The sequence below is a fragment of the Quercus robur genome, chromosome 3 (genome assembly GCF_932294415.1).
Source record: "Quercus robur chromosome 3, dhQueRobu3.1, whole genome shotgun sequence".
Lineage (NCBI taxonomy): Eukaryota > Viridiplantae > Streptophyta > Magnoliopsida > Fagales > Fagaceae > Quercus > Quercus robur.
Window position 1 is genome coordinate 64,391,536 of NC_065536.1, and position 23,259 is coordinate 64,414,794.

A 23,259-nucleotide genomic window follows, 5' to 3' on the forward strand; every position below is an offset into this window, starting at 1 on the left:
CCAACCACCCACGCAAAATTAATGGAAAATAAGCTAGGAAAGTAGTAGGAACACGTACAACATTTAAAATTAGTACCTTTCCAAGGAGGATTTCATTGGTGAAGGGGCCATAGATGTCGGAGGTGTCGAGGAAGGTGACACCAGTGTGGATGGCATGATGGATGAGAGAGATCATGTCTTCATCAGGCTTTGGAGGACCGTAGGCGGCGGACATTCCCATGCACCCTAAGCCTTGTGCAGACACCTCCAGTCCCTGAGAACCCAGCTTTATTCTCTCTACTCTTCCACCCATTATTAATTCTTTGCTTCTGCTTTTTTTTCTTCAACAATCAACTTCTAATACTGCTTGTTGCAGCCTTTTAGCCAAGCGGTATAAGAAGAAGAAGAAGAAGAAGATAGGAATATATATATATATCATATCATATGGTCCCACTACTCTTTCTTAATTATCGAAATGCTTAATGCTGGCGTAAGGGCATACGTTTTCTTCGGATAACTATTCCCTCGCTTCAACAAGAAAATATTATATTATGCCAACTCAACATTTATTTTAGCGTTTTCCACCCAATAAACGATAAACAAGTGACATCAGTTTCAAAAATATCGCATCAGACTGATCTGATGTCATTGTTGCTGGTGATACTTACTACACAGCTATTACCATTTTCTTTCATGACTGTTTCATTGGTGGATATCATTTTCGATTTACTGAATTTATACATTTCATTTAGTAAAAGTTTTGGGTTAATTATTCCCAAAATGAGTGAATGAAATTCCATTTTCTTTCTTTGAATTTGTTTTTGATACCATCAGATTTGTTGGAAATTTGTAGTGGCAAAGCTATTCATATATTTTTTTGTATTTTACGCTGCAATTACTAGTACTGTTTAATGCATATGATTGTGTTAGGTACTTTAATTTCTTATTCTTATGTGAGTGCCTTCTTCTTTTTTGCACAGATAAATCACCAAGGCTGGAGCTTAAATGCTGTAAAACATTGAAAGAGAATATCAAGTAGCTTATGCTGGGTTATTGATGGAAGATGTGATTTGCAAATTGTCTCACTATCTATATTTATGAATGTTGAGAAAAGAAGACATTTGAGGTCTTCTACTAAGGCAATTGTATGATCGCAAGTTGTTTTGAGAGCCATAATTTAAGAAAAAAGTCTTATAAGTAGATTGTTTCATTTCATGTTTGTCATACAACTTTCATATATGAATAGTGAACAATTATATTGTTTTCAAGTTTGTTTTTCGCTGAGATATTGTTTACAAGTTTGTAATTGCAACTATTATCTTCAAGCCAATTAGGATACAATAAAGCATGCTTGAGTTTTCATCATTATATATAGAGGTGGACCTCACCCAAAGGTGAAAGAAAATTCTGAAGTAAAGACTGAACTGGTTTTAAGCAGAATTTTATGATTGCACAACAATTTACTCATAAAGCTCAAATTCAAATTTGATGTATTAAATTGTTTTGTAAATTGATCATAATTGTTGGATTTGAGAAAAATTGAAGATTGAATGGCTAAACATTTTGGCAACACAAATTAGAGAGCACATCAATGTATTTAGTTCATCTTAATACAATTAAATTTTGCTCATTTTGAACAAAAGTCCTTTGTAAGGTTAATTTTTAGCAAAAGAAAATGAGAACTCCAAAGTCATCTCCAAGACTATTTGCAAATTGTTTAGATTGGAGGAACTGTAATCACCCTCCAAAATTATTAGCCTCTCCCTTAATGAATTTTACGGCCTTCATCCACAATTGTCTTAGTCAAAGATGCATGTATAGAAATGAACTTATTACATTTAAAAATATTCATCATTTTCATATAGAATCTAACATTTTTGTCTAGCCACATTAGTTACAAAATGTATCCAAAAGAGTTGTTACAAAAGGTATCAATTGTCCAAATTGTTAGATATGCCATCCAAAAAACTGTCCAAGTCGAATATGTTACCCAAAAATATTGTCCACTAGTTGTGCATACATCTGTGCAGTTTGCTATTCCAAAAAACTGTCCAAAAACGTTCTCCATCATTCTTCAGAATCTTGTGGTAAGGCCTTGGAAAAAAAAAATGTATATGTTAAAGGGCCTTTTTTTTTTCTTCCTAATGTAAAAAGTTTATAAAGTAACATATTGTACCTAGCTCATGTGTGACATTAAGGTACTTTCTTGAAGTATTCATGTATAACTAAACATGGGATAAGCAATAAACAACTCTAGGGAAAATAATGATGATTGAATATCTCCTAAGAAAAAGAGGAAATAGTAGCAAATGGTTTAACTTAACAAGCAAAGCTAAGAAAAAAAGAGAGATTAAAATAGTAATTTTGAACATTCCATGTCTCATAGAACTAGCTTGCGGAGCTAGTGAACTAGTTGCATATTTTACACTTCTTCTCATCTTTTCCAATTCTTCTCAATAGTCTCATCTGTTAACAAGGCACAACCAAATAAAACATTGTTCCAATGACAGTTGATTCCCACAAATGGTGCACATATTAAGTTATACCTATTAGTTCAATAAGTGGTATAAAAAATAGCATTCTCAAAACAGTCACAATCTAATTTTGATCCACCATCTCCCCTTTTCGAATGCCAAACCCCTTGTTTAAAGCATATTTATTATAAAGGTTATATGCTTCTCCTTAGGAACTCACTAGCATTCCAAGTTCAATTTCATAGTATTTACCCAATATTATATTTCATGATTTTCACTTTTTTTCATTGTCACCAACTGTATCAAGAGCATTTTCTGAAAAATCCGTTACTAGTCTTAGCCTAATCATGAAAAAGAATATTGAATGAACAACTTGAATAGACAAAACTCATAGTTTTCCATAATTACACAACTAGAGACTTAAACTAAAAAAAGACAAAGGAAGAGCTAGATTGAATACCCTTAGTGGAGACTTTTAGAAAGGGACTAACTATTGGAATCAATTCCTTCAACAAACCAAATAGAACAAAGGCATCACATCCCTGCACCAATGCCAAATTCAAAGAGAGACAGATCAGTTTCAGTATCCAGATGAGTTTCTTAAACTCTTTGTTTCACAAAATTGGGATATATATCAAAAATAAACTTCCTGTTTAGGCTATCACATATACAACAAGTTTCAAGTTCTAGTATTCCTATCTATCTCCTTTCCACGCTAAAATGAGCCTTTGCATTATTTTGTGTGGTGATAAGTGAAAAAACCCCATCTATAGTTGCAAAGAAATAAAAAGAAACTGAAAATTTTGTCTCCTTTCCACACTCAGATACGCCTCCCAGCAGTAGTTTGCAAGTAAATAAAAAGAAGATGTGAAAAGGTATTGAAAAGAAGCAGATAAAAAGGAAAAATTACCCCTTTGCGTCGTTGAGTGTCGGAATCGGTGACTAAGAAAGTGGTGCGGGTTCTGACGATGACGCTAGAAATAGAATAAAGATGATTTTCAAGGTTTTCAGAGGATACAAATTCCGATCTCGCTAGACCAACGAAGCACGGCAATGGCTGTATTTGGCAATGAGGTCCGGGGTGAGAGAGAGCGAAAGGAGAGGGAGCATTTGAGACAAACAGAGACATTTGCAATTTCAAGTTTAGTAAAGTGTGAAGAAAGTGGCGCCGGTTTGAAATTTTTAAGGATAAAATTGTCTTTTGCTTTGGTCCAGTGCAACAGGCTAATGTGGTTATTTTGATCACTCATTTATTGGAACATTGTATACTTTCTCTACTCCCACCCCCACTGTCTGTTGGAGGAATTGAGTTTTAAAGTTGAAAAAACAATATAATTTCAATCATTAAATATAAAAAATGAATAAAAGTAAAAAAAAGTTGTGAGAGAATTGGAGTGAATTGCAAGGAGCAATTGTTAAATGTAATTGCAGCAGACCTATTATAGAACGGTCCCATTTTTTTTTCCTTTTCTTTAAATGGTCCGTTTGGTTGGAGGAATGAAAGTAGGAGGATAGAAAATAAAGAGAGAATAGAAAAGTTTTTAGTTTTCCATCATGATGTTTGTTTTGAGAGTAAAAAATGGAGGAATAAAAAATATAGTTTGTATAAATTTACTTTCATGCCCCTAATTGATAAAAAAATAACAAATAAGAAAAAAAAAATACAAATGAACAAAAGAATAAAAGCACCAAAAGTGTACAGAGAAGGACAAAAAAAAAAAGAAAAAAAAAAGAGGAAAACGACAAAAAGAAAACTAAAGGAGATTAGAAAAAGGAAAAGGACAAAAAAACTATAAAAAAAAAAAGAAAAAAAAAAAGAAAAGAAACAGCTAACACGTAAGATAACTGCAAACAAACACTCCCTAAGATAACTGCAAAGATGGACTTCTTGTTTAGGTGATAACGGCTGATTTAATTAGTCATGAATATACCTTTCTAAAAGAAAAAAATAAAAAGAAATTAGTTATGAGTACCATTCCTATGATTTTTTTTTTTTTTTTTTTAATTTATAGAGTTTCAATTTATAGCAGTTACTTCTGAATAATTAATTACTCCGAAAATATGACTTGATTTCGAAAATATGATTTGATCTCCTTGTTTTCTGTTGAAATAAATCTTTCAATGAAGCCTATTAGTATTAGGTGATATTAATTGAAAATTGACATTGACGGCATATAACCACATAAGCATTTTTTGATACTCATAACTGCATAGGCATATATGCACTGGCTAATAGCAAAAGTAAAACAATAAGTAGGATACTCTCAGCCAAAAAAATAAATAAATAAATAAGTAGGATACAAAAATCATCAAGAAGTCCACAATCTTTCGTTTTAATATTTTTCCTTGTATTGTTGATTGAAATAATGGAATTGTTCCAATTGGATAACTTGACAGCTTTTCTTTTCTTTATTAGGCTTTTGAGTGGAGTTGTGGTGTGCCTTTATGTTAAAACTCATTTTCCTTTCCCTTGTGTGTGTTTGTTTCTCCAAAAAAAAAAAAAAAAAAAGTAATACTTTAAAATTAAAAAAAAAAACTTTAATTCTTTTTGGGTAAACTACATAAATGGTCCCTATCTTTTACACCATATTTCAATTTAGTCCCTAACCTTTCACTTGTGTCAATTTGGTCCCTAACCTTTTAGTATCGTGTTAACTTAGTCTCTGCCGTTATCTCATGGATGGAAAAATCTGACGTGTCAAATGGCCTAATTTTTATTACCACATCAACGGACACATGTCTTTTCACATTAGTTTTTTTTTTTTTTTTTTAACCCAAATTAATTTAACCCAAATCAAATTTTTTATTTTTTTTGGTTTGATAAGAAAATTTGCAGATTTTATTAAACAAGGGCAGACCCAAATTAATTCTAAAACACACATCTCCCTAAAATCCAAAATCCCTAATGGTGAGGGTGGCGGCTCCTTCTTCCAGCGGTGCCTTCCTTCTTCCGGTGGCACCTTCTCTACTCCAGCAAGCCCAGGTCTGTCTCTTTATCTCGCGCTTTCTCTCTCTCTATCACTCATCCTTACTTCATGTTTGGCTCCCTCGATCAATTTGGCTCAACCTTTGTGTCTTACTTTATATCGTGATTTAGTCTTTTCTTGCTCTTATTTTTATACCTTTGGCTCCCCTGTATTTTTATACTCTTTTCTTACTAATTTTTTATGCTCAATCTCGCATCAGTGGAGATTGGCTGTATGGTTGTTGCAATGTAGAAACTCCAATTTTTTTTTAACCCTTTAACTCCGCTATAGTCCACTGTGAATCTGTTTGGGACCATTTCTACCTTAAATGGTAGGACCCACTTGTAGTAATATACACATACAGACAAACACATTCAAATGAACCTTTGCATGATAAGTCATTTGATTCAAAAGGTACCAGATTCACATAGAAAATTCAATAAAAGAGTCAAGACATGGAGATGGTCAAGTTGACACTTCATTCTTTATAAATAGGGTCTGTTTTGGTATTACTTATTGTTGAAAACTGAAAACACAGTAATAAAATAATTTTTAAATATGTGAATAGTACTGTATGGCCCAGTTTTAAAGTTGTTTTTGTTGAAAAAAGTAGTTTGTGGGTCCTGTGAAAAGTGCACGAGACCCATTAAAAACAAAAAAGCTGAGTTTGGAAAACGCTAAGAATGAGGACCTGTTTCTAAGAATGATAACAAAAGATTAAATTTGTATTTTTCTTTTTCTCCCTTTAATGAAATAAAAGAAGTGCATAAAAGCCTAATTGGTACTAGTGAAAAATAATATTGTTTATGTATCATATTTTGTTTGTTTGTTTTTTTTTTTTTGCAAGAATGGATGAATTTTCTGTGGAAGTTCATCATGGTGGGAAATTTTTGAGCGATCCAATTAGGTATGAGGGGATTGCTATAAATTATTTTGATGGTAATGAACAAGATTGTTGGTCTGCCCAAGAATTGAGAAATATGGTTGAGAAGTTGGGGTATATGAGTTATGGTAGGTTGTGGTATAGGATGCCTATGGTGAGCTTGGAGGATGGTGGGCTTAGGCCTGTGGTATAGGATGCCTATGGTGAGCTTGGAGGATGGTGAGCTTGAAGTGTCAATATTGTAAAGAGGTTGGTCATAACAAGAGGACATGCAAAGGAAAAGTTGGTGGCAATCAAAGGCAGCCTACAAGTCAACAACAGAGTAATTTCACACAGCCTACTACGGTATAAGTTTAGTTACTACATAAAAGTGATATTTGTCATTCTTACAGTCTTTAAAAAAAAAATTCAAACTATGCTATAGTAATTTTCATTTTATGCTTTACTACTGTGATAATTGTCTCTTATTGCTTTGCTAGGGAGAGGGTACAAGTGCAAGTGCAAGTGCAAGTGCTGGTGCTGGTGCAAGTGCAAGTGCTGGTGCATATGAAAATCAACCTTTACAACCAATAATACCACCATGGTCAACTGCAAGTGCACAAGCACATTCTGAAGGTGGTGCAAATACACAATTAGCTGCAAATGCAATAGCTACAAGAGTGACCTCCGCAATAGCTAGGACGTTTACCAATGCTGAAAATGGTCCATTTGTTCCACTACCATAAGGTAAAAAGTCGAAGAGGCCTAGGAGAAAAGCAATTGATACGCCAAGGGGGAAAATAAAGCCTTGCGTTAGCAATGTACCACTTCCAGGATTATGGGGTCCACCTCCTTCATGGAAAGGAAACACTTCTCTAACCAAAGAAACACTGATGGCTGCTAGTCAAATTGCAAGGTATAGGGAGACATTCAACATACTTGGCAGTCAGGAATCAATTCATGCACCACCATCATTTAGGGGACAAAGCAAAAAAGGAAAGGAAGGAAGTCGTGGCTAATTTTTATTTATATTCATTTTAAAGATCAGTTGGAATTTTTATTTGTTTTGACTTCTATTCTATTATGGATTCATGTTTTAAGTCAACTACCAGTTTGTTCATGCACTTTGGATGTTCATTTTAAGTTATGTTGTGTATTGAAAAGTTTGATATGTCATGTAATTTGATACTATTGAGTACTCTAGATGATTACCAACAGGTTTGAATGGATGTTATTGTTAGTGTCATTTTATGATGCCCAGTTTTTTATGTATTGTGTCCATTATTTTCCTTATTGTCTTTGCAGTTTGGTACTTCTTAATGCCAAAAAATATGGAAGATTGCCAATGTGCTTGAATGGATATTTTTGTTTAGTGTCATTTTGAGTTTGGATGATTGCAAACTAAAATTACATCGTAGTATCTATTACAAACTCAAAATTACATCATTTGAAACTATTACATTAGTTAGCCTTTAAGTTAACATCATTGTGCTGCAAGCCTCCATATGAGCCTCCATATGAGGTACTTGAAGACATTTGTAAAATAAATTACAATTAGTTTCAAATGAATAGCCACAAAAAAACCCACAATAACATAAAAGAAACAGTCAAAGAATATGAGCTCCAAACAAAAGTATCATACGAAATCATCATCTAAAACTTATGATTGATGACAGATTGAGAATAAGTCACCAATAGCAAAAATATTAAACACCAAAGTATCTAGGCAAGTCCTAATTTTGAAAATTTTAGTGGCTATTCTCATCAAATGTTTGTCAAGTAGCCTTCTAGCATTTCCCTGCAAAATAAAGTGTTTGACACAACTCTTTGAATAATTCAAAAGTAAAGAAAATCTAAAAATCCATGGTCTGCAATAGAAAATAATGTCTTCACATAGAATCTAATATTAACACACACACACACACACATATATAAATCCCTGATGTTCATTTATCAATACAATCATTCACTTACAAATGGAAAGGGCTACCACCTGCAAAATAAAGTGTTTGTTGAAGTGCTAAGAAAAACTTCCCCTACACCCAAGTTAAGGACTGTCTAAAATTACTCTTACACCACCAAAATCTCAAGAAAAACATAATAAAAGCTTAAAATTACTATTACCCTGTATTGAAATTAAGCCTAATATATAATAAACAAACTCACTTGTTTACTACAAGTGGGTCCAACAATTTAAGGTAGAAATGGTCTCAAACAGTTTCACACTGGATTATAACAAAGTTTTTTTTTTTTTTTTTTTTTTTTTTTTTTTTTTTGAGCTGTGACTATAACAAAGTTAAAGGGTTAAAAAATGGAGTTTCTGCATTGCAACATCCATAGGGCCAATCTCCACTGATGCAAGATTGAGCATAAAAATCAAGTAAAAAAAGACATAAAAATCTCCACTGCTGTTATCTCATGAAGTAAGGATGAGAGAAAGAGAAATCGTGAGATAGAAAGAGACACACCTGATGCTGCTAGAATAGAGAAAGCACTGCCGGAGTAGAGAAGGCGCTACCGGAAGAGAGAGAAGGCGTTGCCGAAGTAGAGAGGGTGTTGGCGGAAGAGAGAACGCACCGTCGGAAGGAGGGCCTGCCCCTGTTTAATAAAATCTGCAAATTTTCTTATCAAAAAAAAAAAAAAATGATTTGGGTTAAATTAATTTGGGTTAAAAAAAAAAAAAAAAACTAACGTGGCAGGACTTGTGTCCATTGACGTGGAAATAAAAAATTAGGTCGTTTGACACGTCAGATTTCTCCATCTATGAGATAACGGCAGGGACTAAGTTGACACGACACTAAAAGGTTAGGGACCAAATTGACACAATTGAAAGGTTAGGGACTAAATTGAAATATGATGTAAAGGATAGGGACCATTTATGTAGTTTTTCTAAAGTAGGCAATCTACTAAAATGATGCAATTGCTCACTAAAGTTTACCTTAGTTTCCAATTTGGGGTCTAAATGGCCAAATACCATCTTTGGACAAAATATTTAACATTCTACTACTATTTGAGAAATATTTAGCAATATACCACTATTTTGAAACTTGAGTTCATGAAGTTTGAGTTTTACATAGAACTCGAGTTTATGAAAATTGAGTTCCAAAAAAATGTGACATGGTGGTAGAGGTTAATATGGTATTTTATAATTTAAAAGTCCACGTGGAAATCGAGTTTAGGAAGCTCAAGTTGCTTGTAATATAAAGGGGGAATTACACTAAACCAACCTGTGATTTGACTCGAAGTCACTTTGCCTATCTGTGGTTTGAAAAGTGTCACTTTACCCACTTGAGGTAAGGTTCATTAGTCTCCTGTTACTCACATTTGTTAAATATATGGGTAAATTTGTATTTTTGCTACCCTTTTATATCTCTCTCCTCTCAAAACATTAAAAACTAAAAAAATCAAGATAAAAAAGATCTAAAAGTTAGGTTTTATAAAATTTAAAAACAAACATAATATTGTTCTTGCAGTTGGGTCGATTGCTTCTATGGTTGAGTTTTTGTAGTTGGGTCGATTGCTTCTATAGCCACCTCCAACAATTTTTTTATTTTTTATTTTTTTATTTTACAGTTTTCTGGTAATTGTTCATTTCCTAACTCTATAATTTATAATTTCCTGTGATTGTACATGAGGAGAGCAGATCTAACATTGTCAGTTCTTAAGAAAGTTTGGGTTTTGTGGATTTGATCTAAACTTTGATAGAGTATGAGACATGAATAATTATTTTTTTGAACATTTCTTGAAAGGCCAAATAGTCGGGCCATACATGGTTCTAGGTGCGAAACAGCCAAACAATATGCAGGTTTTCATTTTCTGACACTGTTGTTCTTGGTGCATGAAAAACTTTAGTTTTAAAATATTAAGAAGGAAAAGCAATTGTACAAGTTATTATATTTAAAATCAAACCTCCATGTATCAGCATTCCCATTAGTTCCATTCACGTGAAATTTTCTATATGGCTTGAAGAATTGCTTTCCAAATTTCACTATCGTAAAGCATCCATAGCAATTAACAACGTGATGCATTAAGTTGTCAAGGGTGGAGTACTAATTGCAAGGCAAGATATTGTTCTATTTTGGATGAGACAGCTAGGAAATAATATAGGTACATAGAATGACTCGCTATAAAATAAGAAGGTACTTAGGAATTAGGATGGTAATTTGTTAATTAACCATATCTCATGGTCGTTTGCTTCCGATGTTAGAATACTTTTTTTTAAGAAGACAATATTAGTATACTTGAATATTTTGTGGAGGCATTATTTGTCAAATACAATTGGAATACAACTATTATACATCAATTACATAGAGCAACGACCAAGCCTTAGTTCCAATTGTTTTTGAAATCAACAATAGATCTTCTACAATCAGAATCGGCCACCTATAAAACAAAATAAATAAATAAATAAAGGATGGATACTAGTTGTTTTCAAAATCTTTAAGGGAAAAAGTTTCTTTTTTGTTGATAATTTGATAATTGGGGGTGGGAAGATTTGAACCTGGATGTCTTCATTCAAAACACCAAGATGTGCCTATTAGTTGAGCTACAAGGCTCTTGATGGCAAGTCAAATTCGTGATACGGGATACATGGGAGGGGTTAGGCACCATCGAACTAGAAGCCCATTGGCACAAATAATGAATTGTAAAAGCCTGCAACTCATCAGGATTATCAACTAGTTTTAAGCCCCAGCTCATATCTTCACAATGTCTCACATGGGGAACAAGTGCACCATTATCAGTTCCTTTCTTTGTCTTGCAATCATAAAATGGGGGAGCATGAAAACAAGGCTCCATTGACATGGCCTAACGACAAGGTGGATTAGGGGTCGTTTGATTATCAGACTTGTAGAGAATCCATGGCTTTAAACCTCCAAGACCTTGAGCTATATAACCAAATGTTGACCATGCACTTGTAACCAAGACATCAGTTAAGCTGAGGAGATACATTTCTGCCCATGCCTTGTTGTTGTGCAACTTGTTCTCTTTATGTTGAAATTGTTCTTCGCTTGGTTGGAAAACCTCAACCACGTCTCCATTCACTGTTGGGTGTTCCCAGTACATGTTTCTTATGTTCTCAAAGTACCCAGAACTCAAAGACGTTATAAGGATAGCTTTCAAGTTTGCCTTTTCTGATTGGGTAACAATAGTTCTCTTCCTATCTACTTGTGGCAACACTTTATACTTTAGTGTATAATCTAAAACTTGATCCATCACATATTGGAAAGGACCAGGTCCTGTATCAAAATTTCTTATTTGAATTCCAATCCTCTCATCTGCTTTAGCTAAGTAGGCTTGATAGTACCTTGTTATTAGTCCCCATACATGATTTGAGGGGTGGAAAAGATAGCGGCCTAAGTGGTGGAAAATAGTATCTTTCTGTGGGAATAATTTGCTTAGTTCTTGCTCAAAAGAGGGCTCAAGAAGAGAGATGGGACAAAGTATAGATCTGATTTCATTATCAACCAAGGAACTCTACTGAGAAGAGTTTGATCTTGATCACATAAAAAGAGCTTATCATGATCATCATAATCATGTGCTAGATGGAGATACAAATATGATGGTAGCGATACTGTTGAAGTATTTAAGATGTTCTTCTTCAACATGTTCCCATAAGAATGAGGAAACTTCTGACTAAGGATGTTAAATGTCTCTTTGAGGGGGAAGTCAACAGGCAAAAGCCATGATTTTTCTGGAAATGGCTCACAAAAAAGATCAGCCATATCCATTCCTTGGTCAACAAGCAATACTCTATTTGTGAGAAGGGCATAGAGAAATGCAAATGTCAAGGTTAAAACCCTGTTGCCCAAGCCACTATAAGATATCCACACAACATACTTACACTTTGTATGGAAAACAATCTTTAAAAATAAGCTATACTTTTTCTGTTGACTAAAGATAGTTTTCTTTTGACTCATTTTTTCTGATGCTACCAAATACTGGAAAATACAGAAAACTATTTTTACTCAAAATTTTCCATCGAAACAAACAGAGTGTAAGTGTGAGTGAGTAGAGCTTTTGGTAAGATAAAATTCCTCCTAGGTTAAGGATGATAGTCCAAGCTGATGTATTATAAATTCCTATTAATTTTTGGGTGGGCTGGGAGGGCAGTTGCCCCCTGCGTGACCCCTCTAGCTCTGCCCTTGGTTTAAATGTAATATTGCATATCCACTAGTTTTATTGCATAAAAGATGACTATCCGTTTATAATGTTCTTTTTAAAGCAAGTTAGAGCAATATAAGCTTTAAAATCGTGTAACGACCTTTCGGGTGTTTTTTTTTAAATTCCCTTACCTCAGAGCAGAAGAAACAAAAGCTTAAATTTTGAAGGAGCTCAAAACTGATCCTCACATTACCCAATTCAATTTGGGATCTACTGAAAGCTTATCTGGTGGCCGAGTTTTAAAGGCTTTAAGTCATTAACACTAACAAAATTTTGCAAGATTGAGGTACAGGCCAAGGCCATTTCTCAACTTTTTTTATGGTGATGGACGCTAATTTTTTGCTTTGAAATAATTCGTAGATTTTTGGATGTTCAACATTTACCTTTTTGGTTTGCATGTATCAAAATAATGTTGACTGCAAAGATCACAAACAGAAGAAGAAAGAAGATTCGAGTGGCTTAAGCCAATGAAGATGAAGCCTAGTTGGAGAAGTTGGCTCAGGCAGAGAGGCAGAGCATCAGAACAGAGTAATGGAAGCTTCGCATTTGGGATTGATATATGACAATCATGATTAATACGACTTGTAGTTTACAATGTAATGTATATATAGACATGTGTAATGTCCTGATTGGTTGTAAGTAAGTAGATCCGTATAATGTGGGATTAGTTAGTTGTAGGTTATCTAGTCTGGTGATTGTTCTGGTATATAAATACCTCTTGTATTCACAGTTCTTAATTAATGCAATTAATAGAAAATTTCTTCAATCTTGGTCTTCTCTCTAGCTTGTTATCAATTCCTCTCTTTCCTAGCTCTCTATTTTCTTATATGGTATCAGAGCTTTGTGCTTTTGTCAATGGTGAACCAAGATCAAGCTTCGCAATCTTCTTCTTCTCAATCCACTGCTCATCGTGAGCTTTCTCCAATGGAGGATTCGAGAAGTCCTTTTTTCTTGCATTATGTAGAGTCACCTAGTGCAATTCTTGTCACTCAGCTCTTGACAGAAGACAATTACCCTAATTAGGCTAGGGCTATGCAGATGGCATTGGATGTGAAGAGCAAGCTAGGCTTTGTGGATGGTTCCATAACAGCTTCCATGGCAATTACTCCTCTGGAAAAGATTGCCTGGTCAAAGAACAATTCCATGATTTCTTCATGGATCTTGAATTCAATATCTCCTCACATCATTGCAAGTGTGATTTACAGAAACACTGCAATGGAGGTTTGGAATTCACTTAGGAATCGTTTCTCACAAGCTAATGGTCCACGGATTTCACAGCTTCAGAAACTGATTTCAACAATTATACAAGGAGATGCAACAGTGACTACTTTCTTCACTGATCTTCAAGCTTCTTGGGATCAATTGCTTAATCTCAGGCCTTTACCATGTTGTTCTTGTAGTAAATTTGTCTGTGGAGTGAATGACAAGATCACATCCTTTCATCATCAAGATTCCTTGATGCAATTCCTTAATGGCTTGAATTAAGTCTATTTACAAGTCAGAACTTAGATTCTGATGATGGAGCCAAATCCCTCAATTGACAAGGCTTTCTCTTTGGTGATACAAAAGGAAAGGCAGAGGGCTTTAGGTTTCAATGGATGAACTTTAGTTGATTTAACTGCCCTTGCAGTCAAGACTCAAGGGTTCAATCAAGCTGGGAAGAGCATAAAAGGAAAGGGTAGACCTGTATGCAGTCATTGTGGCAAAGTTGGTCATTTCATGGAGAAGTGCTACAAACTAGTTGGATTTCCACCAGGTTACAAGCAAAAGGGCAAGGTGTCTATGGCTAATCAAGTGACTCTTGATGGTGAACCTAGTCAATCTGAGGCTACATCATAGTCAGGATCTTTCCCTTTCACATTTGAACAATGCTAGCAGCTGTTGTCAATGCTGAGTTCTCATGCATCTTCTTCTGGCACCAATGATGCTATTCACTCAGCAAATTTAGCTCTCTCAGGTATTTCTTGTGCCTCTTTCTAGGATTCTGTTTGTCTTAATTTAAAGAATTCTGTTTTTACTGAAAAATCCTTCCAAAAAAAAAAAAAACAGCTTACAATGAGGAAACTTGGGTTCTTGATACAGGGGCCACTGACCATATTATCCATTCCACTTCATTGTTTACTAAGATTACTAGTTCAATCTCTTCTTTTGTGCATTTGCCTAATGGTGAAAAGATTCTTGTCATACACATAGGCATAGTTCAAGTCACTTTAACCTTAATTCTTGAGGATGTGATTTGTGTCCCAACCTTTACTTTCAATCTGATTTCAGTAAGCAAATTAACCAAGTCCTTGTCATGTTGTTTGTGTTAGGCTTTGAGTTTGTAATGTTGGCAAACCATGAAAAAACATGACAAAAACTAAGTCTCATTAGTTTAGAATGGACTACATTGAAGCCCAAGACAAAAAACTCAAGTTTGAGATAAAAACAAATGAGTTACAAGCTGGTTGGTTCGATTGATACACGATTGATGCTAGTGATTTTTGATTGATCGAAAATTGCATATCAGTAAAATTAGCAAACGTAAAAAGGCCATAACTTATCTGTTTGAAACCCAAATCGCGAGTTGTTTTTTTCTAGTATTTAAAGGACATTATAAGCTAACCCTAGGTGGGGTTTTGAGAGTTTTTTAGAGAGATTAGAGTGCATCTTGTGCCTCTTTTGTAGATCTAGGGTTCTGTACCCAAAAGCTCTCTTATGTCTTCTACCGGTGTTATTCCTTGAAGAATCTCAAGATCCGGTGTTGTAGAAGTTGCTGCCTTTTCTAGTCATCAAAGGTGCTAATAATCTAAACCTTCAAGGGTGGTCTTGGAGTCACAAACAGGAGAGTTTGTGTTGCTAAACCTTTGAGTGGGATCTCAAAGTCACGAACGTGAGTATTTGTGTTTTGCAAAGGCTAAAGAAAGAAGGAGTCCATGGTCTTGGAGCTTGCACATGGTCGTGTTAGTAAGTTTCTACTGGTGGGTAGCAATAGGATGTTAGTGGTCTAAGTCGCTATTGTAAAACTTCGATTCTTTCTAGTGGATTTGTTTTTTACCTTGAGGATAGCTAGGTTAAATCCTCCCTAGGTTTTTTACCGGTTTGGTTTTTCTAGGTTATCATATCATTGTGTTTTTTTATTTTCCGCTACTATACATTGATATGATATATTTGTGTTAACCTAGATTTGTTAATTTGACTAAGTAATCACTTGGCTAATTACCTAGGTTAATCTGATTGTGGTTTTAAGGGGTCTAAAAACTATCAAGTGGTATTAGCGTGGGTTGCTCTTTTGTTTTAGATCTTTTGATCTAAGAGCTGATCCTTGACCCTTGTTGTCATGGATAATTTGAAGTGTCCTTCTGATCATGTTTTTGCTCATGCTTCTGTTGATTTTATTGATGCCTGTGAAACTCTTCGTAAGGAATTATTGAAATCTATGAAAATTGCTAAGAAATTCAAGGAAGAGTTAAAATTGGCTAATCTTGAAAAAGAGGAATTGGTTGTTAGATTAGATGAATCTAATAAAAAGAATGAATTTTTGAGAAATCAAATTTCCTTTCAAGATGAGAAGATGAAAAGCTTGGAACAAGAGTTAGTTGAATCTAAAGCTAAAATTGAAAATTTGACTAGTACCAAGCTTGCTGTTATTAACATAAGTGTTTCTGTATCTCTTAAGTCTAAAATTGAGAAAGTTTATATCCCTCCTTTTAAGAGGAATAATAAAGAAAAAGGCTTATTTTGCTAGGTTAGACAAAGGTAAAAGTTCTGATGTAGACGCTGAAGTTTCCAAACCTATGTCTAAACCTACTGTTAGAGAGCATAATAAATCTATTTTTGTGCCTACCTGTCACCTTTGTAGTGTTGGTCATATTAGACCAAATTGTTCTTTGTTGAGGCAAAAACCAAAATCTGAGACTAGATTTGTTGTTAGGAATACTGATGTTCCTAAATTTGTTCTTGTTTGTCACTTTTGTGGTGTCTCCAGTCACATTCGTCCTAATTGTCATAAATTGAAATTTAAGCATTCAGTGTTTCAGTCTAGGATTTGTGATGATATTTTCCTGCCATAAGTCCATATAAATTGTTTCATATTATTTTGAAAAATTTAAGTTTGTTGGCTTATGAAAGGAATTTGCAAGATTTCAGTCTTTCTCAGAAGATTGGTGTAATCCCTCAAATACACTCTGTTTCACATTGATTTTCACCTATAAAGCCAAAGACTCATGCTATATGGGTGAGAAAAGATTCTCCAAGGTGAGTGTTACTGACTTGTCCCTGATTTAATTCTTTCAATTGTTTGTGGACATGTCTTGTTTCTATTTTTGGTTGTTTTGTTTTTTTTTAGAATGTTTTTTTATTTAATAAAAAAATCCAAAAACATTGAAAAATTTCAAAAAGACAAAAATATTTTATTTTGTGTCTAGTTTTATTTTTCTTGAGGTTACATGAATTATGATATCTCTCTCTTGATTTAGAACATGCTTGACATTGTGGAGAAACTTGAATAGAATGTGTTATATAAGTGCTAAGCTATTTTTGATTTTGTGTGAGTATGTACTAGTTTGTACATGTACTCATGGGTTAATTAAGAAATTGATATTTCTTGTTTGTGTACCCTCTATAGCTTAGTTAAGCACTGTCATGCATTGCATTTGCATTGTTCATTTAGCATAATGTGTGCTTTTTGTTTTTGGTCATAAAATGTTTTAAAAACCAAAAAGATTTTTGTGTTTTGTATTTCACATCTTGGATTTATAATCAAGAATTCGCCATATTATCTTTACATAACATGTTTATGTACCTTGTTTAGCTCGGATGAGCTTCTTTTATTGCACTTTACTAGTTTGAGTTTTTTAGTACATGTTGTGTGGAAAAGATGTTTATGGTTTTGATTACCTTGTCTTGATCTTGAAGTCACATGCCTTTGACTGTCGGACTTGAACTTTTTGAGAAAGGCATAAATAACCATCTCACCACTGTTTACTAGCCAATCATGAATACCTTAGTGCATATCGTAAGATTTTGTGCTCGAGAAAGTGTAGCACATGCACAAAAAGATCATAAGGTGTAGCCTCAGTTTAAATGTTAAAATTGGTGTGTACATTATTGAACTTGATGTTAAATCAATCAAATAAAATTGTTGTGTATATTATGAGGCAAATAAAGAAACTTACATGATTGCAAGCTTGTTTTCTAGGAGATGTGGGAGTTATATGATGTAACTCTTTAGGTGATAGTCTCTTTCAATTCTATGTGATAAATTTTGTAGAAATTGTGACTGATTTCTATTTACATATCATCTCACATATATCTCAAGCTTTTGCTAGTTGCACACATTACACAAGTTACTCTTTGCTAAACTTAGTACATTATATTGTGTGTGATCTTGTTGTGGCCATCCAAGATTAAAAGTTCCTTGATTTTAATGCAAAATGTGTTTAAAGCTTGAGAATTTAAGGTCAAATTGATTGAAAATCTTCTTTTTGGAAGATCTGGGTTGAATTCAAGTGTTTTTGAAAAAAATTTCATCTCATACTCATGCATTTTATTCATAACACAATGTGCTTTGAGGAGTTTCTACATTAACTTGCACTGTTTTTCAAAATTTCACTTTTCTAGATTTTTGATTGATCGAACCTATTTCTCGACCGATCGAAACTGAAAAATTTTCAGTTTTTAAGTATTTGACCAATCTATTTTTTCATGCATCATTTATGTTTAGGATTCACATGCATTACATTGATTTTTTTTCCATCTTGCAGTTTTGCAGTCATATCTCTCATTGTTTCACACATAACATGCATACACTTTGCTAAATTGGGTACTCAACATGATTTACAAATTGATTAATTAATTTTTGAGTCCTTTGTACATTTTAGTATATGCTATTTTTATTTGTGAACTGCAGAAATTTTTTTTTTTAAGAGATATGATGGATAATGAATGTGCAAATATTTTCTCTACTCATGCAACTGTTTATGGGTCACATAGTATCAAGTTTGCATTTATTGAAAGAGAGAATATTTTTCTTTATGTGTATCCTCAACTTAGTTTTTAAGTTTGGTTTGTCTGTCTTTATTTTCCCCACCTCCTAAATTTTTCCCCAAAACTTGTTTTGTTTTTCCTATTTTTATAGGGGGAGAAAAGTTTTTTTTTAACATTTGTTGTTTATAGGGGAGTTGTTGCTCTTCTTAGGGGGAGTTGTCTCTATTTTCTATAGAGTTGAATTGTCTTGTGTTCCCTTTATTCTCTATTTTCTCTTACCTTTGTTGTGTATGTTTTTTTTAATTTGGGCAACAATGCGTTGTCTTTGTCAATACGTGACAAAAAGGGGGAGATTTAGATGAAATGTGAGAATATGTGGGAATCCTATTTGTTTTGTTTAGGGGGAGTTGAATTTGTTTTTTGAAAAGGGGAGAACATAAAAACTTTTTGATGTATCCAACTTAGGGGGAGAGTTAGAATTTACTTTTTTTTTTAAATTTTTTTTTATATTCTGTTTCATATTATTGTCTTTCTTTCCACACATGTGGTGATGTGTTTGTTAAGTGTTCAGGAAAGACAGGTACATTCTGATCAAGACCTTCTACCTCTTCTTGCAACTTCTTATTTAGGAGTCTTAGATTGGGATTTGTGATGTATTTGGGCATTTTATTGTATATGGGCATTATGTTGTATGTGTGTTTTGTCACGGATTGCCAAAAAGGGAGATTGTTAGGTTTTGAGTTTGTAATGTTGGCAAACCATGACAAAACATGACAAAAACTAAGTCTCATTAGTTTAGAATGGTCTACATTGAAGCCCAAGACAAAAAACTCAAGTTCGGGATAAAAACAAATGAGTTACAAGCTAGTTGGTTCGATTGATGCTAGTGATTTTCGATTGATCGAAAATCGCGTATCAGCAAAATCAGTAAACGTAAAAAGGCCATAACTTATCTGTTTGAAGCCCAAATCGCGAGCTGTTTTTTTCTAGTATTTAAAGGACATTATAAGCTAACCCTAGGTGGGGTTTTGAGAGTTTTTTAGAGAGATTAGAGTGCATCTTGTGCCTCTTTTGTAGATCTAGGGTTTTGTACCCAAAAGCTCTCTTATGTCTTCTATCGGTGTTAATCCTTGAAGAATCTCAAGATCCGGTGTTGTAGAAGTTGCTGCCTTCTCTAGTCATCAAAGGTGCTGATGATCTAAACCTTCAAGGGTGGTCTTGGAATCACAAACAGGAGAGTTTGTGTTGCTAAACCTTTGAGTGGGATCTCAAAGTCACAAATGTGGGTATTTGTGTTTTGCAAAAGCTAAAGAAAGAAGGAGTCCATGGTCTCGGAGCTTGCACGTGGTCGTGTCAGTAAGTTTCTACTGGTGGGTAGAAATAGGATGTTAGTGGTCTAAGTCGCTATTGTAAAACTTCGATTCTTTCTAGTGGATTTGTTTTTTACCTTGAGGATAGCTAGGTTAAATCCTCCCTAGGTTTTTTACCGGTTTGGCTTTCCTAGGTTATCATATCATTGTGTTTTTTATTTTCCGCTACTATACATTGATATGATATATTTGTGTTAACCTAGATTTGTTAATTTGACTAAGTAATCACTTGGCTAATTACCTAGGTTAATCTGATTGTGGTTTTAAAGGGTCTAAAAACCATCAGTTTGGTTTTCCTCTTCGATTATTGTTTCATATAGGACCTTACTTGTTGGAAAATGATTGGATTAGGTAAGCTTCATAGCAATCTGTACCTGCTACAAACTTTAGAGAATTGCAAGTCTATCTCAGAAGCTACTACTGTCCTAGAGTCAGTTTTACAGTCCTTTGTTCATTCTGTTTCTCATGTTCCTATTGTTACCAAGCCTTACTTGTGGCATCTTAGATTAGGACATGTTTCTGATGACAAACTTCATCATTGTATATCTGATGTATCTTCCTTTCATTTCAATAAAGAATGTGTTGTTTGTCTATTACAAAGCATAAAAGATTGCCTTTTCCTAATTCTAAACACTTGTCTGATCATGCTTTTGATTTAATCCATTGTGATGTATGGGGACCCTTTGCTAAAGCAACTCATGATGGCTTTAGATACTTTCTTATTATTGTAGATGATGCTACAAGGTCGACATGGGTTTACCTCATGAAAGCTAAAATAGAAACTAGGCCTTTACTAATTTCATTTTGCAAAATGATATTCACTCAATTTCAAACCAGCATCAAAGTTATTAGAATTGACAATGCTCAAGAGTTTTATGCTCAACATGGGATTATTCATTGACACTCTTGTGTTGCTACTCCACAACAGAATTCAGTTATGGAAAGAAAGCATCAACATATTCTAAACATTGCAAGGGCATTGAAATTTTAGTCTAACATACCATTTTGTTATTGGGGAGATTGTGTTTTGACAGCTGTTTATATCATAAATATGTTGACTAGTATTGTTTTAGACCATAAAACTCCTTTAGAGAAGCTTTATAGCAAGATTCCTTCTAATCATCACTTAAAAGTTTTTGGATGCCTTTGCTTTGCCTCTACATTAGCTCACAATAGGTCTAAGTTTGCTCCTAGATCTATTCCTTGTGTTTTTCTTGGGTACCCTTATGGTGTTAAGGGTTACAAGTTGTTAAACTTCGTCACAAGGTAGATTTTCATTTCAAGGGATGTTTCTTTTCATGAAACTACTTTCCCATTCATTTCTTCTGCCACTTCACCTCACTCTTCTATTTCCCTTCCTCACATTTGTCCTAATGTGGCTACTCCACACGATTCCATGTTTTTAGAACTTGTTATTCCTTCACCAGGTCTTCCATCTTCTGATTTTGGTCCTATTTAGGTTTCTAGTCCATTTTTAGACTTTTCTCTGCCAATCATCTCAGATTCTGCATTGCCAGATTCTGTTATTATAGATTGTGCAAAACTTGGTTCTTTGCCCCTTGATCAAGGGCATGCTGTTGTTCCACATGCTTCCCTTCCTTCTTTAAAAAGGTCTTCTAGGGCTACCAAAACCCCTTCCTACTTGTAAGACTACAAGTGCAACACTATTATTACTAACTAGCCGCGAACCTGCGCATTGCGTGAGATAATTATTTTTATGGTGATTTTATTAATTTTTTTTTTACAATTTAAACTAATCTAATAATGAGTAATGTATTTCGTAATTATATTTTTATTTATTATAGGAACAATGATAAATGTAATATATGAACAATCCAAAACACCAAAAAAACGTAAACTAAAAAAAATTAATAAAACTTAACAATGATTAATTGAACCAATATTAGGATAAAATTTTGTTTTTGATAATCTATTAAGGTTATTTTCTTTGTAGAAATTATAATTTCAGCCACCCAAAACATATTATCAAATAAGAAATTATTAGCAAAATCTAAGAATTAAATTTCTATACATGCACTGTTATAAAATAATAAAAATAAAAATAAAATTGCAAAAGTTAAAATTTGTCACATATCCGATTATTTTCGTTTGGCTAACCTTTGCTTTTCTTTAAATAAATGGCATTATAGAGTACTTCTAATACAATTATTAAGAGTACTTTGTCCACCACAAAGAATTAGAAAATAAACAAAAATTAGTAAAGTCTCATAGTTTAATATCTAAATTGAGCACTATAAAAAATCATGCTATGTAATAGAATAATATTATATTTTTATGTGCTATATTTAATTCTTTAGAACGCAATAGGATAACATTTAACAATCAAAGAGAATAAAAAAAAAAAAAAAAAAAAAACAACAACAACAATTTAAAAAACAAAATTAAATCACAATTTAAAAAACAAAACTAAATCGTATTTACCCAAAATAGAGTTTTAAAGAATATAAAAAATTATCAACCTAAAGTAGAGATGTAAGAAAAAAAAAATCCACCAAAAAATTTAGAGAGAGAGAGAGAGAGAGAGAGAGAGAGAGAGAGAGAGAGGGAACCTTTTTTTTTTTTTTTTTTTTTGTGAGTAAAAACTATGCATAGAATAGAAGAGATAGTGACAAATTTATAGTAAGAGGGTGTGAATAAGAAGAAACAAAAATAAAGGAAGATGAAGGGAAAAAGGAAGAATGATATTAATGTAGAGGGTAGTGAGGAGATGAAAAAGTAAGGGAGGGAGAAAGATTGAAGAAGTAGTGAAGAGATGAAATGGTAAGGGAGAGAGAAAGATTGGAGAAGTGTAAATATTAAAAAAATAAATGTTAAAAACAATTATAAAAAAAAAAAAAAAAAACCCTAAAGCTTGAAATGCTTCAAAATTTTGTTTTTTTTTTTTGTTTTTGTTTTTTTCTCTTCCTTTAAGCTGAAAAGGCTCACACAAAACCCTAAAACTGAACTGAAAAGGTTTTGAGTTGGGCTTGATAGTAGAACTAAATAAATAAGAGGTGGGCTGGATTAATTAAACAGATTTATTATAGGGTGATAGTGGAAGTAAATAAATAAGTAGTGGGCTGGATTTATTATAGGGTGATAGTAGAAGTAAATAAATAAGTAGTGGATTGCATTTATAGGCTGAAAATTGTAAAAACCATTTTAAAATTGTAGGACAAATTATATTTTAAAAAAGAAAAGAAAAAAAAGAATGACGTGGCAGCTGATGTGGCGTAACGTGAGAGCAGCAGCATTAAATGCTACACTTCAGCTTTTAGTAATATATAGATGAGCCTACTCAATCTCATCTTATCAGCAAGTCAGGTTCCTCCTTAGCCAATCCAATTACAAAATACCCTCTTTCTGACTATCTTGATTCTTCCTATCTCTCTCCTTCTTATGCCAATTTTTGCTCTCTTATTACCTCTATTCTTGAACCAAGATTCTATCATGAGGCTGTTAAGGATCCTAAATGGCTA

The 23,259-nt window shown here is 33.6% G+C and overlaps 3 protein-coding genes and 1 pseudogene across 8 annotated transcripts in view; 1 reads left to right on the plus strand and 3 right to left on the minus strand.

Moving 5' to 3' along the window:
• The window catches only part of LOC126718887 (probable aldo-keto reductase 2), a 70,566-nt gene extending 70,175 nt beyond the window's left edge, over positions 1 to 391 (minus strand). The window contains exon 1 of one of the 4 annotated variants that reach the window (XM_050421259.1): positions 245 to 391. In XM_050421259.1, coding sequence (XP_050277216.1) covers positions 245 to 292 — 48 coding nt within the window. In that variant the 5' untranslated portion in view covers positions 293 to 391. Of the gene's footprint in view, positions 1 to 76 lie in introns of all 4 variants that reach the window. The other 3 variants (XM_050421258.1, XM_050421257.1, XM_050421261.1) reach the window with 3 other exon arrangements.
• LOC126718888 (IN2-2 protein-like) overlaps positions 1 to 23,259 on the minus strand; it is a 102,465-nt gene that overhangs the window by 69,477 nt on the left and 9,729 nt on the right. The window lies entirely within an intron of this gene.
• Positions 1 to 23,259, plus strand: part of LOC126718886 (phosphate transporter PHO1 homolog 10-like) — an 81,441-nt gene that overhangs the window by 19,032 nt on the left and 39,150 nt on the right. The gene's annotated exons all lie outside the window — the stretch shown is intronic.
• LOC126716482 (galactoside 2-alpha-L-fucosyltransferase-like) lies at positions 10,797 to 12,199 on the minus strand (annotated as a pseudogene).